General features: G+C 46.8%; 2 protein-coding genes across 3 annotated transcripts in view; one reads left to right on the top strand and one right to left on the bottom strand.

Moving 5' to 3' along the window:
- The window catches only part of Dock5 (dedicator of cytokinesis 5), a 191,216-nt gene extending 181,873 nt beyond the window's left edge, over window positions 1-9,343 (top strand). Inside the window, exons 48-52 of the mRNA XM_006992034.4 lie at window positions 260-426; window positions 1,823-1,991; window positions 2,879-3,017; window positions 4,198-4,298; window positions 4,846-9,343. Coding sequence (XP_006992096.1) covers window positions 260-426; window positions 1,823-1,991; window positions 2,879-3,017; window positions 4,198-4,298; window positions 4,846-4,950 — 681 coding nt within the window. The 3' untranslated portion in view covers window positions 4,951-9,343. The remainder of the gene's footprint in view (window positions 1-259; window positions 427-1,822; window positions 1,992-2,878; window positions 3,018-4,197; window positions 4,299-4,845) is intronic.
- Window positions 9,344-12,466: 3,123 nt separating this feature from the next.
- On the bottom strand, window positions 12,467-16,632 carry Gnrh1 (gonadotropin releasing hormone 1). 2 transcript variants are annotated; one of them, XM_076545264.1, is made up of 3 exons: window positions 15,352-16,632; window positions 14,161-14,817; window positions 12,467-12,656 (listed from the first exon to the last, which is right to left on the bottom strand). In XM_076545264.1, exons 2-3 carry the CDS (start codon window positions 14,254-14,256, stop codon window positions 12,615-12,617), a joined length of 138 nt encoding a protein of 45 aa, XP_076401379.1. In that variant the 5' UTR covers window positions 14,257-14,817; window positions 15,352-16,632; the 3' UTR covers window positions 12,467-12,614. The 2 variants fall into 2 exon arrangements, with proteins under 2 accessions (XP_076401379.1, XP_006992091.3); XM_006992029.4 differs by having other exon boundaries at window positions 14,161-14,256; window positions 16,199-16,632.
- Between the last annotated feature and the right edge of the window lie 563 nt (window positions 16,633-17,195).

Genomic DNA, 17,195 nt, shown 5'->3' with positions numbered 1-17,195 from the left:
CCATCATTGTTAGAACCCAGCCAATGTTAGAAAGCAAACTTAATTTGCTTTCCACAGGGGGACGGTGATTCCCTGCTGACATTTGGCATGAAAGTGCGGCGTCCAGAGACTCCACCCTGCTCAGCTTAGTTCTGTGGCCTCCTTAGACTTGGTTCTTAGGTCAACATTGCATTCGTTCAGAAGGCCAACAGGGTGGCTGCTTCAGAGCATGCGGGCTGCATTGCAGGCTGCTGACCCTGGAGGGCTGCATGTGTTTCAGCCATCCAACTTGACGGAAAGGAAGCCAAGCCGTGCAGGCTCCATGGTACTGCCCTACATCCTGTCCTCCACGCTGCGCAGGCTCTCTGTCACCTCCGTGGCCTCTTCAGTGGTCTCCACCTCCTCCAACTCTTCTGACAATGCGCCCTCCAGGCCAGGATCTGATGGGTAAGGTTGATCTTCACACTTGGGGAGGGTGCCAAGGTGAGACTTGGTGTGTGTGCACACCACTCCTTTGAGGAGAATAATTCATAATCGTGGGCCTCATTCACTTCTCATATTCTTCATGAGGCACATCACTGACAATAATACTATTACTAAAAATAGAAAATGAAAAATTAATATTTCACCCCCTATTGAACACAGTTGCCTTCTAGCCACAGTTTAATTCTCCTCACATGTATCACTTTTAAAACAATTTTAAACTTAATTTGCTTTATCAATTAATCACAGAATAAAATAGTACAAAATTCCAAAGGTGGAAAATGATACAACACACACACACACACACACACACACACACACCACAAAAAAATCTCTTCGTGCATGTTTTTAACATTCAGTTTATTAGAAACATTAGTAGACAGTTTCTGTGTGTGTGTGTGTCTGTGTGTCTGTGTACCACATGCACATGTAGGCATGCACAGAGACCAGAGTTGGCATCAGGGTACCTTTCTCACTTACTCTCCACCTGACCTTTGGAGGCAAGGTCTCTCACTGAGTCTCGAACTTACCTGTGACTAGACAGGCTGGCCAGTGAGCCCAGAACCCCCATTTTGCCTGCAGTGCTGGGGGTCCAGGTGCACACTGCTTTGCCCAGCCACTCTTACACGGGTGGTGGTGGATGAATGCCAGGTTCTCACGCTTGTACAAATACTTTACTCACTGAGGTATCTTCCCAGCCCCCCAGATCTCATCTCAGTCCCTGGCGCCTGACCACCAGTGCCACCTCAGAACTGACGTGAGCTTTAGGTTCCTGCAAGCCCCCAGCTCTTTGTAGGAAGTCAAGCAGCTAAATGCATGCTCTTCTCTATGCTTATTTATATGGCATTCTCTTAATATGGTTCTTTTCATTTACTGAGTCTTGAAAAAGACTGTCTCAGAATGCAGTGCGCCTCCTGTGGCTGCAGACATCCTAGTGTGTGGATATCTACACCTCAGATTCTGACAGCACATTGGGTAGCCATTCCAGCCAAGTCAGTGAGTTCTGGGTTCAGTGAAAGGCCCTGTCTTGAAAAATAAGGTGGAAAGTGATAGAGGAAGACAACCAGTGTTGACCTCTGACCTTCACATGCATGTGACCTGCACGCACATGCACATATCCTCAAGAGAACAAATATATAACACCCAAGGTGGAAGGCAGTGATAAACGTTCACTAATATTTTCTCCCTTTCGTATGATAATTTCATTTCTGTATATTTTACCCTGAGTTGTTTGATAATTAGACTCTGAGAGCCTGAGAAGTTGGGTGAAGATGGAATTAAGGGTCTTGCTGGTACTTTGAAGTAAAGTCAATCATTCTGGGACCCATGTTTTGTGACTTTTGACCTTCCTGGCCGACAGGTCCATTCTGGAGCCACTGTTTGAGCGCAGAGCTTCATCAGGTGCCAGAGTTGAAGATCTGCCACCCAAAGAAGACGGCGAGAACCGGATTAGCAAGTTCAAGAGGAAAGACTGGAGTCTGAGCAAGTCGCAAGTCATTGCAGAGAAAGCGCCAGAGCCGGACATGATGGTAAAAAAAATAAATAAACAAATAAAATCAAACACTGGCGGGCCACCACTGGCAGAGCACCGCTGGCGGGGCCCCACTGCCTGCCCCTCGGCCAGCAGCACCTCTCCAGTCACTGCCCAGCAGTGAGTCACAGATAGAAGCCTGGCTGCACGAGTCTCAGGACACGGTGGTGTCAGATTGCAGATGGCAGGCAGGAAGAACAGCAAATACGGGGAGTTTCACGTCTCCAAGTCAACACTGGCACAAGTTCTCATACCCACGGCGTAAACGTGTGGGTTGCCCTCGGAATCGCGGCTCTTGCCACTGTGTTCCAGGAGTTGGTGCAAACATTCTCATTTCACTCTTCAGCTTTGAAGAAGTGTTCGCGAGACCAGCTAAGAGTCAGGGTTGCTTATTTCCAACGTAGATGGCACAGTGCATGGTCAGAATCAAGCCAGTGGCCAGACCCAAAGTGAACTGTTTTGATGTCATTCCCAACAAGTATCTCTGCCAGCTGCCAGCTGTGTAACAATACGGTGGTAACCTTAAAAGTGACAAGTGGAGACGGTAGGGAGATGGGTCAGGAGGTAAAGGACTTGCCACACCGAGTGTGAGGATTGGGTAGGTATGACAGCCTGTATGAAGTTTCAGTGCATGGCCAGACTAGCCCAAACACTGAGCTTTGGGTTCAGCTATATCGTGGAGAGGAGTAGATTGAGATAGCCCAGGTGGAGCTTGGCCCTCACATGCATGTGCACGCACACTTGAGAACAGAAAGAAAAACAGCCCTTGGAATTAAGCCCTTCTGTTAGTTTCTGTCTGACATTTAAGGCTGTTCAGGGTATTACTGAGGTCTGCCAAGTCCACCATGAAGTTGTAATGTGTTTGGTCTCCCTCTTTGTTTCCAGAGCCCAGGCAGAAAAACACAGAGGCCAAAGAGTCTCCAGCTGGTGGACAGCCGGCTGACCCCATTCCACGGTTCTTCACCCCTGCAGCCTACAGTCTTGAGCCCACCTCCGCTCACACCCAAAGCTACGAGGACTCTAAGTGAGTTTTTCCATGTCTCCTAGATTCATTCTGCTAGGGAATGGGATATGGCTGTGAAGCTGGGCAATTCTTAATCAAACCAGCCACAAACAGCATGCGGCTCTTACAAAAGGGGTTCTGTTCAGTGGGCATTGGAATCATCAAAGGGCTGGAGTTTGGGGCTGCGCTTATTTCAGTAGCAATCCTAAGGGTCTGCCTGTCCCTTTCCAACCACAAGTCACTTACAAAGTTACCACTGAGTAGCCAGACCCATCCTGCATGCTGCTGTTAATCTGGAGCCAAGCATATGTAGCACTCCAGACAAACTCGAAGGTTCCCATAGTGCAGAGGCATGGGGAGAACATGCCCGCCAGTGCCAATAGAGTCAAGAGTTATGTACAGCCAGATAAAGCTTCCTGCAGAATGTGTGTGTTTCCCTAAATACTTAGAGTACACTGGAGAACTGTTGGGTTTTTTTTTAGCTCCTTTTGTGGGCCTGCCACCTAGCTCCCAGATGAATCACACACAGAGGCTTATTCTTAATTATGAATGTCCGGCCTTAGCTTGGCTTGTTTCTTTCCTTAACAACTTGTCCTGTCTACCTTTTGCCTCTGGGCTTTTTCCATTCTCTTACTTCTGTAAATCTTACTCTTACTCTGTGTCTTGCTGGGTAGCTGGCTGGCTGGCCCCTGAAGAACTCCTCCTTCTCTGGCTACTTCCTTCTTTCTCTTACTCTCAGATTTCTCCCTCTAAATATTCTCTCTGCCTGCCAGCCCCGCCTATCCTTTCTCCTGCCTTGCTATTGGCTGTTCAGTTCTTCATCAGACCATCAGGTGTTTTAGACAGGCACAGTAACACAGCTTCACAGAGTTAAACAAATGCAACATAAACAAAAGTAACACACCTTAAAATAATATTCTACAACAGAGAACAGTTCCCTAAAGTTAGAAAATGTTCTCATCCTTAACTTAAGAGTAAACATTGGAATTTATGCTTCAGAATTCCGTGTGCAGCTTTCTGGGGAATTAAAGAGCAACTGTGGTCGGGCAGGGTACAAGGTCTTCTCCTTTCTTTCCATAGAAACCTCAGAAATGGCTGCAGCATTGTGTATAAGGCTGGTCTAGGTGCTCTGGTGGCAAGCATTATCTTCATGAGGAGTCAGAATAAATCCTTCACTCCGTCTCCTTCGTATCATTTCCAGGCTCCCCATCTTTGCAGACAGATGGGCTGATGGCTGCCGTCCCTCCTCCACCTCCCCCTAAGAGCAAGCCCTATGAGAGCAGCCAGAGGAACTCAGCCGAGGTAGGAACCTGTCGGTTACTGTTAGTGTGGTCTCAAGCACCAGCCCTGGGAAGGCACCCCTGGGTTGTCCACGGTGTGTTAGAGGAGAGGCTTTTCCACACACGTGGCCACACACTGTGGCTGGTGTTTGCTTCACTCCTGAAGCCTCTGGAGACGAGAAGGGAAATATGCCAGCAGCCTGCTTCATTGGTCATGTGACTGAAGGAGGCATGTTCTCTGCTTCCCACCCTGGTGGTCACTTCTGGATGACAGGTCTTGGTTCTGCAGTAGACTCAGACGGTTTCATTCCTTCTTTCAGTAAATATTTACTAAGTGCTTCTTAAGTATATGCCAGGTACCCAAGTGTTGGTGATGCAACCTTGAGAGAGTGAGAGAAAGAGAGAATGTCAGCTCAGCTCAAGAGAACAAGAGTATCATTCCCTTTGGTCTTGTATAGACAGTATAAATGCTCATCAACTTGACAGTGGAGCGAATGTGTGGAATGGAAGAAGGATGGATTGGAAATAAAAAGGAGGACTGTTTGTAATTCCGTGTGTCTCCTCCCCAGATTGCACCCCCCCTGCCTGTCCGGAGAGAAGCCAAAGCTCCGCCCCCACCCCCTCCAAAGGCGCGCAAGTCAGGCACGCTCTCTTCTGAGCCAGGCTCTCAGTGACAGGGTCACTCTGGCTCTGCACCTCTGAGTGCCTTGGACCGCTGCTGCCTGAGAAGGGCCCCCAGAGAGGATGGGCCACCATGCAGGGCTCCCTGCCAGCACTGCTTTCCCCGTACTGAGGGGATTCCCCACTCAGAACCGCTTTGTCCGTCTGAAGGCTGTCCCACATCCCCTTTAGCCCACGGAACTTCCAGAACTGGCCATCTGTACACATGAACAAAGAAATGCTCTCCTTGTCCCATGATGGCATGCTGGCCTCACCCGCTGACTCGCTGGATCTGCAGATGCCTCTGACAACTCTCCTGCAGTGACAAGTGACCGTGGAGGGGAGGACAGCCCCAGCAACTGACTCCTGTGTGGATGTCCTCAGTTTGCTTCTGAACTGCTGTGTTCAAGACTTTTTCTCTCCTGCCTGCATCCCTAACCTGTCTAACCTCCTGACGAAAGAGCCAGACACCAAGTGTGCTCCAGGAGCTGCCACGGTCCTCTTTCCCTGATGTTTGCTGTCTCCTTTGAGGGAAAGCGCACGTGGGTAGCGGAAGTGGGGCCGCTCTCAGGCGTGGATGGCTTCTCTGAGATTCCGTGGACTCACATTCTGGCACTCTCCTGATGAATGGTCCTCACCACGCAGCAGGCACATGCTGTGCCTTGGATTCCTTGGAAGCTCTTTTGCACTCTGTTTCTCATCCTCTTCTTTTCTCTGAGCTCAAATCCTGGGCTCTGAGGAACCTAGGAACCATGGTCCTACATTTCTAGACCCTGTTGGCCTGATGAGGTGGTCCCTGCCTGCTACTTGATTTTTACCCTGGAGAATACAGTGCAATATTCCCTTTGATTATTTATTCCTCTTGGTCATAGAATTAATTTGATTGCTTGCTAATGGTACTAATGTCCATACTCCTTTCAGAAGGAAAAACTAGGGTGACTTGGATGCCCAAATATTCTGTTCACATAAATGACCACACAATGTACAGGTGTTTTGAGTTAAGCAGGTTTTAAAATTCACACACACACACACACACACACACACACACACACACACACTCACACTCACACTCACACACTCACCCACCTCATTTTGTACGTAAGGAAATTGGGGCTACACACAGAAAGTGGACTATAGGCTTTTTCTAACAGCCCAGCTTGCTCACATAGGATGTCCCCAAGATAACCCGTAGATCCAAAAGACACCTCTAACAAAGTCCTGGGTGCCTAGCCCCAAGCTAGAATGGTATCTGCAAAGTCCCAGATAGTTCTCTCAGACTTGGGTGTTGAATGAAAAACTGAAAGCTGCCGGGTGGCTTGGGTCTGCCGTGGGCATGCTAGAATCTGTCAGTGACCTTGCCCTGAATCTATTCTTCCAAGTTCAAGTGCGCAGAGGGATTTCAGCTGTGAGAATCTGCACCTGCCTACCTGCTGCTTTTTTTTGCACAGGTCCTTTCAATGCCTCCATGGTTAAGAGAGATGCGCCTGGTTCCTCACCGCGATCAAGGAAGCGAAAGCCAGAGACATGCCTGGCACAGCACTAGAGAAGTTAGTGTGCATATCCTAGAAAAGTCATGCGAATCTCGATTCTTTACTTCCATCAAGGAGCATCCACATGTGATCGTAAAAAACACACAGGCTCTGACATTTTAAACTGCTTTGGTCTGAAGTCCCCGGGTGTCACCATCAACTTCACATTTGAAATTCTCTGCGTGTTTGCTTTCTTGCTTTTAAAAGTGGAGGCATTACCTCCCACGCAGGTGCTTGGGGGGGAGGAGCATTGAGGTGAGATTGGGTCATGCAATCAGTGACTTTCCTTTCTCTCCTAGACCTGGGTAGGATTTGATACTGTTCATTTTTCTTCAAGGTATTTGAGGGGGAATTCAGGTATGCAGCTCTTCCCTAAAAGATGGCGGCCTTGGGCACCATTTGCATGGAAGAGTTAATGAGAGTTGAAGATCATTTTAAGTGAAAAGATCCAAGCCCTGCAAAGAAGCAGGAAGGCACCAGAAGGGTGATAGAGGGCATCCATGGAGCTTGAGACTTCTGAGAAGAGCCCTAGCAGACTGACTAGGAAAGATTTGAAAATGTCACTGTGCTTTGCAGGCTGCCATGGGAACACAGAAGTAGGATGGAAAAGAAGAGCAAGTTCCCAGCCTATTCTTGCAGAGTAGGAGAAGGCAGTTCTGAGTTTGATCTCTGAGCAGAGCTGGACCTGACAGTGCCCAGAGGTGTCGTCCCTCCCCCCACCCCACCCCTGTTTTTACTAAGGCATTTCCCCCCATGATTCCCTTTCCACACTAATGAAAATAATAGCTTTCAGCTGCCTTGACACAAAGGCCTCTGGGTGATGTTGTAGGTACTGATTTGCAGGGCACTGGGAGATTCACTTCGTTGGGAAGCTGTCTTAGGGTTTCTGTTGCTATGATTAGCTTGTATCAAGTTGTCATAAAAGTAGCTGGCACAGAAGCTATGGATGAAGAAGGGGTTAATTTGATTAAAAGAAAATCATTATCTGTCCTAAAATTGAAGACTGCAATGATGTTAAATAGAGAAGGGACAAGAAGCAGAGGGCAGGAAGGACCAGTTTTGACTGCCCTTGCTAAGACCTCTGAGGTATTGAAAGGCACTGAAATCAGCCCTGAGACTGTCACAATCCTTATGAATGAGTATTGATTGATGGCTTATGAGTCTGTGGTATTGTTACATCACTTTTTTTTTTTTTCATTCCCTCTCTGCCATGGTGACTTGTCTTGCTTTGGGATGATGATTTTTTTAAAGAAAGATTTCATTCAGTATACACTTGCTGAAGGCCAGACACGGTACTAGCCCCTTGGTGTGCTCAGTAGAAACAGCTTGCTACGAAATTGACTCTAGTGTGATACTGGATCAGAAATCAGCACTATATCAAAAGGAAAGCCCTCAATAAGGCTGTTTGGCCATGGGTTGCCTCCTCCCTCCACCCCCACCCCTTGCTTGACTCCAGCCAGGGACAGCCATGATACACTTAGCCACCTTGGATAAAACAAGGTGTCTCACAAGAGCTGAGATAGGATGATAACCACCCTCATCACTGACTGCCAAGTTGAGTCTTTCCCTTCCAGTTGCCTCCAGATTGAGGGGCACGTTTTCATTTTGCAGTTCACCCTATATACAGTGAGTCCATAAACCACAGGCGTGCAGACAGAGACGTCATTCGATCGCTGGACACCCATGTGACCTTTTCTCAGACAGACGTGACTCCCGTATCCCAGCAGGTGCCTGAGTGCCAGTGGCACAGTTCTGTGAAACACGATTGGGAGCTCCTTCCAAGTTTGTGCCTTCTCCCTCACACTTCTCAGGTATAATGAAAAGGGGATAAGACCCGTCCCATCAACACAGGATGGCAGATGTGCTGTACCATATCGCACATCCATTTCCTTGTCTGTTCTATATCTGAGACTGCATGGACTTGGGCAGGCTCTTTCTAAGGAAACAGATGAAGTGGGACTTGTGTCCAAAGGCTTTTGCTTTATGAACTGGAATCCACATTTTGCATCCTCTACTGGTGCTTTGAGCCTCCCAGGCCTGGCTATTATGAACAGAAGATGTGTGGATATTAGTGAGTCTAGCATCTATTTTTTAGATATTGGTTCAAATTGTCCTAATTCTTCAGAGTCGCCCACCTGGCCTGCTGTGCCTAGACCTCCCTCCGGTCCCTTATTAAGGATCACACTTTCCTTGTGTACTTTGGGAAGTTGATGACTACTGCTTCCTCGCACATTTTCATTCCTCTCTAAGTATGTTATTTAGGATTATTGGAAGTGCTGAAGATGTAGCTCACCTGCTTAGCTGCTGCGAGGTCCTGGGTCCTAGTCTTAGTACAGCAGAAGAAATAAAAAAAAAGTGAAGCTTCTCTTTGGGTAGGCTCAGAGTCAAACCACTAGTTGTTACCTATGAGAGGAATAGCTTTCCTTCTGGGGTATTAACTTCTAGTTGACTCTTCATACCCATCCAAAGTTGGTTTCCCACATATATGCCCAAGCTCATCTCTCAGTCACCTGGACTGTTCACCCAGAGTCCTGTCAAAATTCCTTCACATGGTTTTATAAATAATTGGATTTCGTACATGGACGGTTAGGGAGATGTGTGTTGACGAGTTTTGTTCATATTTGCTGTTATTTATTTTGTAAATTAAAAATGGAAATGTATTTTAAAGTTTACTATGTGTTTAGCTTGTTATTGTTTTTAGATTATTAAAATAAGATCATGGACTTAATGGTTTTTCCCTATTGACAGCTTCCTTCAAGACACTTCACCCTCAGGGCCCCTCTGGCTCATTTCATTACAGATACTGTTCAAATGCATACTGTGGGATCCCGGTGCCTATCTTGAACAGAAATAATAAAATCTGCAATATTTTCTTTTCTTTTTGCCCTGCTCATCCATGCCTTTGTTGTCTGAGCTGAGCTGAAAGTTTTCTGAAGGGGATTTATTTCATGTGTGCAGGTTTCATGTGTTCTTCATGGATAAATAGGCACGGGTAAGTGGATAAAGCAAGAGGATTTAAGCTGGTCCAATTAATCTGTCGCTTTTAACAACAAGTAATGTCCTGTTGTCTGTGCATCAAAGGGTTACCCTATGTGCTTATTAAAAATATAGGTGGCATTCATCCCAAGGCATGAGTGACTGTTAGGCTAGGTGTGTTCCGACTAAGAAATTCTACTTTTGTCTGCTGTCAGAATCTCTGAGTGCTGTTACACTTATACACTACACACACATACACACACACACACACACACACACACACACACATATGTATACACACACATATGTATACACATACATATATATATATATATATATATATATATATATATATATATATATATGGTACACTAAAGGGTAAAGTCTTAGGATAGATAGGATAGAGGGAAAAATTTAACATTTAGTAAAGGTAATGTTTTTTACTGTTCTCTATTCCCCTTGATCTTTTGGGCCATCTGTGGATTAAGTGGACCCAATAGGCTTGCAAACTGCCATGTGTCATCCCAGGTCTGTAACAGCAATAGCAGCTGAATGAACACCTTTTTATCCCATTCAAGAGAATCCATAGCTCAAAAAAAAATTCCCCAGAGATGATGTTTGGTAGCAGAAACCCAATGCTCGAAAAATAATGCATAAGAAGGTCTGTTGCTTTTTTAAAAAATATGTTCGTTAATAGCAAGTTCAAGGCCAGTTTGAACAACATGAGACTGTCTAAAACAAACCGAAACATTCAGGAAAGATGGTAGGCTTCCACTTGCCAATCACGGTATTATTTTAAAAAAGAATCGAAATTGCAGTATTCCATGGGCATTTGCTGAAATTTGAGTTTTTCCAATGGTTCCATAGCTACCTGGAAGTTGTAGGGATGTGTGAGAATTGTGTTGTCACATCTAGGACCTCATGATCTGGCCACAGCAGAGCCGAGTTGACGATCAGCTCCAGTTTCCCGTTTCTGTCCCTCCAAGCAAACCCTCCCACGGCTCAGCTTCATGGGCTGTTCCTTGCTGTGCAGTTTATGGAGTGGTAAATGCAGATCCAGTGGACTGAGTGGTTCTCCTGACCCCTGAGCCCTGGTTCCATCACTTCAAAGTGAAGGCAGTCATGGTTAGTTCCCATCTTGCTTGAAGGTATTTGTGCATGTATATCTAGCATGAAGCCTGACTTGGTCCTTATGGAGCATGAAAGGTGGCCGGGGGGCAAGGGACCATCAGGTTCTCTCACCAGTGGACTATGTACACTTCTTTTTCTTAAATACAAAAGTTCTCAGGAAGGAAAACTGTGTTAGGCCCTGGTCCCTGCTATGGTTTGGATGTGGTGTGTGTTCTAAAGATTCACATTCTGGAAGTCTGTTCCCACAGTTGTCAAACCTTTAGGAAGAGGTGGGTCTTTGGATCACAGTGAAAGCACCTTCAGAGTGGACTAATGCCTGTCTCGTGAAAGTGAGTGAGGGCCTGTGAGATGAAATCAATTACTGTGAGAAAAGGGGGTTATAAAGTGAAAGCACCCAGCATTTGGCATCCTCTGTGAACATCCTATACCACTGTGGTATGTGTTTCCACAACACGATGTTGTCCCCCAGATTATGATACAGTGTAACAGATAACGGCCTCCCAAGTTTGGACAGTTTAGCCTCTAAAACTAGGAGCCAAAAGAAACCACCTTTCCCTAAATTACCTAGCCTCGGGGATTTGACAGCAATAGAAAACTGAAGTAGTTCTGAAGCTCATACCACCTGGCAAGACAGTATGGACCCTGAAGGAAAACTGGACCAGGAGCCCAAAAGGCTCTGCCTCTCCTCTGCATCAATGGGATTGATTCTAGCTGACTTGGAGAGGGAGGGCAGTTCTTTCCCTGCAGCACGAACACATGTGGGTGGACCTGACTTTTAGAAGTCAGGATGCAGTTACAATCCTATAGAGACCAGGTGACCTAGCTTCCTCTGACCTCAACCAGTATATGACCACTGTCTGCTCTTCATGAGTACAGGGTGGGTGTGAGCCATGGATTGCATCTCCTAGTCAACAAGACATATCCTTGTGGTTTCTTTCCCATCTACCACATCCTCATCTAAAGAGCTGCATCCACCCCACCTTGCCCTGACACCCGTGATGGGCAAGGGAACTGATCCTCCCCGTCACCAGCTGCAGCACTTGGGAAAGTGGGCCCTGCACCTCTCCTGGGCAGCACAGGAGAGCTGACCCAACTGACGGGGATGTGGGCGAACCTGCTGAGAACATGTGCATGGGAGAGCTGGTCCTAAGAGCTGGAGAGCTGTGCCTGCCTGTCATCAGCTGCAGCACTTGGGAGAGCTGGCCCTGACGGTGCAACTGTGGGAAAGCCAACTCAGGGCATGAAAGCAGAACTGGCCCTGCCCCTTGCTTATCACTGCAAGGGGTGAACTAGCCAGGGCAATGCTGGAGAGCTCACGGTGGTGGTGGTGGTGGTGGTGGTGGTGGTGGTGGTGGTGGTGGTGGTGGTGGTGGTGGTGGTGGTGGTGGTGATGAGCTGACCAACCCTGTAACTACCCAGGCCCAGAACCAGGGTTATGAGTTGGCCCACCCCAACATCCACCTCATCTACGATCTGCAGGAGCTGCTGATCCTGCAGCCCCAAAGTATCTGAAGTATCTACATGACACAGGACAACAACAGGCTATCCAAGGGAGTCCCAGTGAGGGCCCAGTGTGGTGGTATAGCTGAAACCAGAGGCCTCAAACCAGACCAATGACTCCTTGCAATGAACACTTGCAAGTAAGATATATGGATAAAAGGGTTTACTGCGTGACTCACTGTGTCACACTACAGCTTCCATGATGAAATTTTCTTTTCTTAAATTTTTATTTTATTTGGTGTGGGGGTTGCAAGGGCAGAGGAAAGATATGGAAGGGACGGGAAATGAAGGGGATCAAGATGCATGATGTGAAAGACACAAAGAAAGAAAAGGAAGTTTAAAAAAGCATCCTGAGCTCAGAGTCAGAGGCACACCACATTGACAGTACTTGTACTTGATCCACAACACATCACTTTATTATGAAATCCATGCTGCTGGGCATACAAGTGCTGAAAGCCACACAGCTACAGATCTGTAACAGGTCACAGGTTTCAACGCCCACGTTATACTTGGCTGTTGTGGCTCCTTCGGGGCCAATGCATTTATATCTTCTTCTGCCTGCTTTCCTCTTCAATCAGACTCTCCTGAAAAATATGTAACATGCACATCAATGTTGGGATGACTAGCTGAATTTCATTGTTTCTGACATGTATTTTCTAAAATTCAGATCCAAGAAGAACAGGTGCATCTGTCATTCATTCAAAAGTACTAGAAACGTGGCAGTCAGACAGTGTCTTGTAGCTGCTGACATCCTAAAATCTGCATTCATGGCTAAAAGGATGACATTGTGAGGAAGGATCTGGGTCAGATCGGCCTTTCCATGGAGTCCTTCAGGATGCCATGTCTAGGGAATTTCAGCTCGTTTTGTTGTTGTTGTTTTGGTTTTTTCAAGACAGGGTTTCTCTGTGTAGCTTTGCGCCTTTCCTGGAACTCACTTGGTAGCCCAGGCTGGCCTCGAACTCACAGAGATCCGCCTGGCTCTGCCTCCCAAGTGCTGGGATTAAAGGCGTGCACCACCACCGCCCGGCTACTCAGCTCATTATTTTGATTGGGCTATAAGCAAGCTTAGAACAAGAAAGAAACAGAGATGTCTGCCTACCTTCATCTTGTCCACTGGGTGGAATTTGAAGTCAATGGAGAAAATTTTTAACAATCAATCTTATCTTCAGGCATGATTTCCCGAGGATTGATTTCCCTGCTCCTCTGAGTAACAGGCAGTTGGCCGTGCGCTTTCTGAGTGCCGTGAATGAGTGGGAAAGCAGCTCCCAGAACACTGACACTCAATTCTAGGTTCAGTTTTCCCGTTCAGTTTGTTTCCTACTTCTGTTCTCATGAACAACCAATATCACAGCCAGAGTGGTTACACACCCCTCTAACTGTAGCTTCCCTGGAGGCTGAAGGGAACCTCAAGTTCAAGTCCAACTTGGGCTGCGCAAGTCTGAAGCCAGCCTGAGAAAGTGAGACTCTGTCTCACACTAGAAAGATTTAGTTTTTAAGCAGGAGGAGGGCTAAGGATATAATCCAGTGGCACAGTGCCTGTCAATACATGATCTTACCTGGATCAATACCCAGTACCAAGAGGAGAGAGGGGAGACAGAATGAGAATGGTGGGCCTTAGGCCTAACAAAACCACAAGTCAAACCTGTGGCTCTGAGTTATAAACGTTTTAAGCTTGGAATATTGTAATCCAAAACAGAGGAGTGACCTAAGAGCCTTGTTCTTGGTTCCTACAGTGCCCAGGGTCCTGGAAGCAATGGATGAATCAAGCTGAGGGCAGGTGTCGGCTCAGAAATGAGTAGCTGAGGGGTTGAATATTCTTTGAAAAATTGGAGGCTTACAGTGGGAAGAAATTTGCTGGTCATTCCAAAAGCTGAATCTGGGATTTGTATAAATGGTTATGTAGACATACAAATCTATTTCAGAACAAAAATAGTTTCCAAACATGAGTGCTATCTAAGCAGAGTGGACACTGTAAGATATCGAGGGTCCTGCTGCAGGAATGACTCAGGTAGCTCTGATGTGGTGGTAGGTCACTGTATCCAAACTCCTTTCTGACTCTAGCTCTACGCGGTGACCACTGTAACTCACCAGAGCTCCTCGCAGGTCCCTGAGGGGCGAACGGGGCCAGTGGACAGTGCATTCGAAGTGCTGGGGTTCTGCCAGCTGATCCACGTCCTCGCCCATCTGGAGATAGAGAATGAGATTCTCAGAGATGAAGATAAAGAAACAAAACACAGTTTTCCATTTGCATCAAGATTTGTCTGTGGAGAGGACTGGGCATTGAGGCTGAATGGGAGGCCTGGAGAACTGTGCGTCTGGGGAGTTTATGGATGCACTTTGAAAGAGTGAGCTGGAGTTCAGAGGAGATGGGGATAGCAAGAAGAGATGGTGTTCTCTCCGACAATAATGAGGTACTCTGGAACCTCACCAACAGAGAGCACACAAAAAGTGCAGGAGCCTTACAGTCCTGACTGGTTTGTTACGTTGTTTTTGCTGCTGCTCTTCGGTTGTGTTTCAAACAGGGTTTCACTCTATCCCAGACGGCGCTGAGACCACTGTGGATCCAGGTCTAGCCTGGAACTAGCTTAAAGTGGTGCGTCTGTGTATCAAATTGACGAGGGACGGAGTTGTGATGGTTGTTTTTAACAGTCAGTTTGTAGCATCACCTGGGAAGAGACTGTCTATGGCCTGTGGGCATATCTAGGGGGATTCTCTGGACTGTTCACTGATATGGGAAGGTGAAGCCTGTAGCATGAATCTTGAAAGTTCTTATTAATAAAATCAAACCTGAGGCGAGTTATTGGGGTCCATGCTGGTAGATCAGAGAGACAGAACAAGCCACAGCTATCTCACCTCGCCGGATCCTCATCTGGTCTTGTCTCCTCAGACTGGAGGCCTCTGAGTCCTCATCCGGAATGGGTCTCAGCTGAATTACTGCTCAAAAGCCTGAAGCTTAACCAGGCCACATGTTTAACCAGCCCAAAACTTCTAGTTTCTGGTCCTCACACCTTATATATCTTGCTGCTTTCTACCACCACTCCCTGGGATTAAAGGCTGGCTTTCTGGGATTAAAGGTGTGTGTCACCATGCTTGGCTATTTCCAATGTGGCCTTGAACTCACAGAGATCCAGAGGGATTTGTATCTCTGGAATGCTAGGATTAAAGGTGTGAGTGCCACCATTTTCTAGCCTTTGTATTTAGTGTCTGTCTGTTCTCTGACCCCAGATAAATTTATTAGAGTACACAATATTTTGGGGAACACAATACCACCACAGAAGCCCACTGTGGGCAGCACCACTCCCTGGCTTTGGGTCCTGGGAAGTGAGCTGGGTACCAGGCATACGCACATTTATTCTGTCTCTGTCTTGACTATGCATGTAACTAGCTGTTTCGAGTTTCTGCCTCCACTTCCCCACAGTGATGGACTCGCTGGAACTGTAAGCCACATAAGCCATGTTCTCCTAAACTACGTTTGGTCAGTGTGTTTTACCACAACAGAAATGAAACTGGCTCCAGATTCTGGGGCTTCATTGTATCTTCAAAACCAGATGATACCTTGGTCAAGTTTCTCAGCTACGTTTCTTCTCAGCTCTGAGTTACTGGTTGGACTAATCAGCTAATGTAAATGGCTTCTCTCATGGAATCGTCCCCATCCTTAAGAAGTGAAATTTTAAGATAAGTGTCCAGACATTAATGCTGGTGCTGGCACTGCAGCCTAATCTGGAGGAAATTAAATCTAGTACGTTTTCTATCTCACAATCTTAAGTTTGACAATTCATGGAGTTAAACCTTCTCCAGGCTCTTTAATGTCTCTGTCGGTGACAAGAAATAACAGCACTATGTCCTTGATGTAGACACTTACTAGTGAGTTATACAAGAGTATTGATTTAATGGCAGAGATATTTGAGAGCATGCTGCCTCATCATGAACTTGGTGTTTCGCTCTCTTCACATCTGTCCTGCCGTTTGTGTCCTTTGTCTCTGTCGAAGGTGCAAGGAGGAATCTGGCTTCCACTCCACGGAGTCTGGTCTCACTGCAGTCAGTATCTAGGGTAACCTGAGTAATGCCGCCGGGGCTGGCACTGCACGGCTCACAGTTCGAAGTGAGGCAGTGCGGGGAAGCTTACCTCTTGGAAAGATTCAACCAAGTGTTCAGCGTTTCTCTTTCCTCCAGGGCGCAATCCATAGGACCAGTGCTGGCTGGAGCAGCCTTCCAAACATAGACTCAGCAGAAGAACAGCAGCTGTCAGTTTGGGGATCATCTCCACTCTAGGGGACATCAAGACACAATCATGACAGACCCAGACTGAAGTGAGTGGAAAATAAAGAGTGCATGGCAAAGAGCCCAGCATCTGCACCACTGGCCCTGCAGAAGCTGCAGAGGGAGTCAGGCGCTGGGATGTATTTCATGCAGGCAATGAACCACATGGGGTCATCTGCCTGTCTTGAGCATCTTGGACATTGGGGACAAACACCCGTACTTGATTCTGGCATCTTCAGCACTTTTTTTTTTTTTTTTGTGGCAACATAACCCATTTATATTTTTATTTGTTTGGTTACCTGAAACCCATTAATTCATCCCTTACCAAATTCACTTTGCCTATACCCTCCCCCTTACCATGCAGTTCTCAACTTTGTCATTCATGAAGTTAGAACTGGGCCGTCAGCTCTGAAAAAGCAGCTCCTCCTAGATGTCTCCGGTTAATAAGAGGTTGACAGACTTTAAATGGCTGCCCCGTGAAACTGCTGGCTTGTTCCTGTCTGCCATCTAGTCTTTAAGACATTACTGCTGGTCAGACCAGCTTCAAGACCGAGAGAGAACTCTAGACTGATCTGGGTGGAGACACCTAGCTCGAATGCCCCCTTGCCAAGTAAGCCTAGCGTTAGCTGATAAAAAAAATGTCTCTCCAAATTAATTTCATCTGATGCGGATGAAGCTAAAATCAGTGTCCAACACTGGGCCATGAGCTGCTGGGTTCCTCCAAGGTTGGATCTCCCCCAAGGCTGGTGGTTGATAAGGTCAGTCAGTGAAGAAGAGCAAGGCTTCCTTGGAGACCATCACGTCTAGACTTGACCCTTGAGTGCAAAATCCCCTTTCAACATACAGTAACAAGCAGCATTAAG

The sequence above is a fragment of the Peromyscus maniculatus genome, chromosome 9 (genome assembly GCF_049852395.1).
Source record: "Peromyscus maniculatus bairdii isolate BWxNUB_F1_BW_parent chromosome 9, HU_Pman_BW_mat_3.1, whole genome shotgun sequence".
Lineage (NCBI taxonomy): Eukaryota > Metazoa > Chordata > Mammalia > Rodentia > Cricetidae > Peromyscus > Peromyscus maniculatus.
The sequence above is the reverse complement of the archived record's forward strand: the minus strand, read 5'-3'. Positions and strand labels throughout refer to the sequence as shown.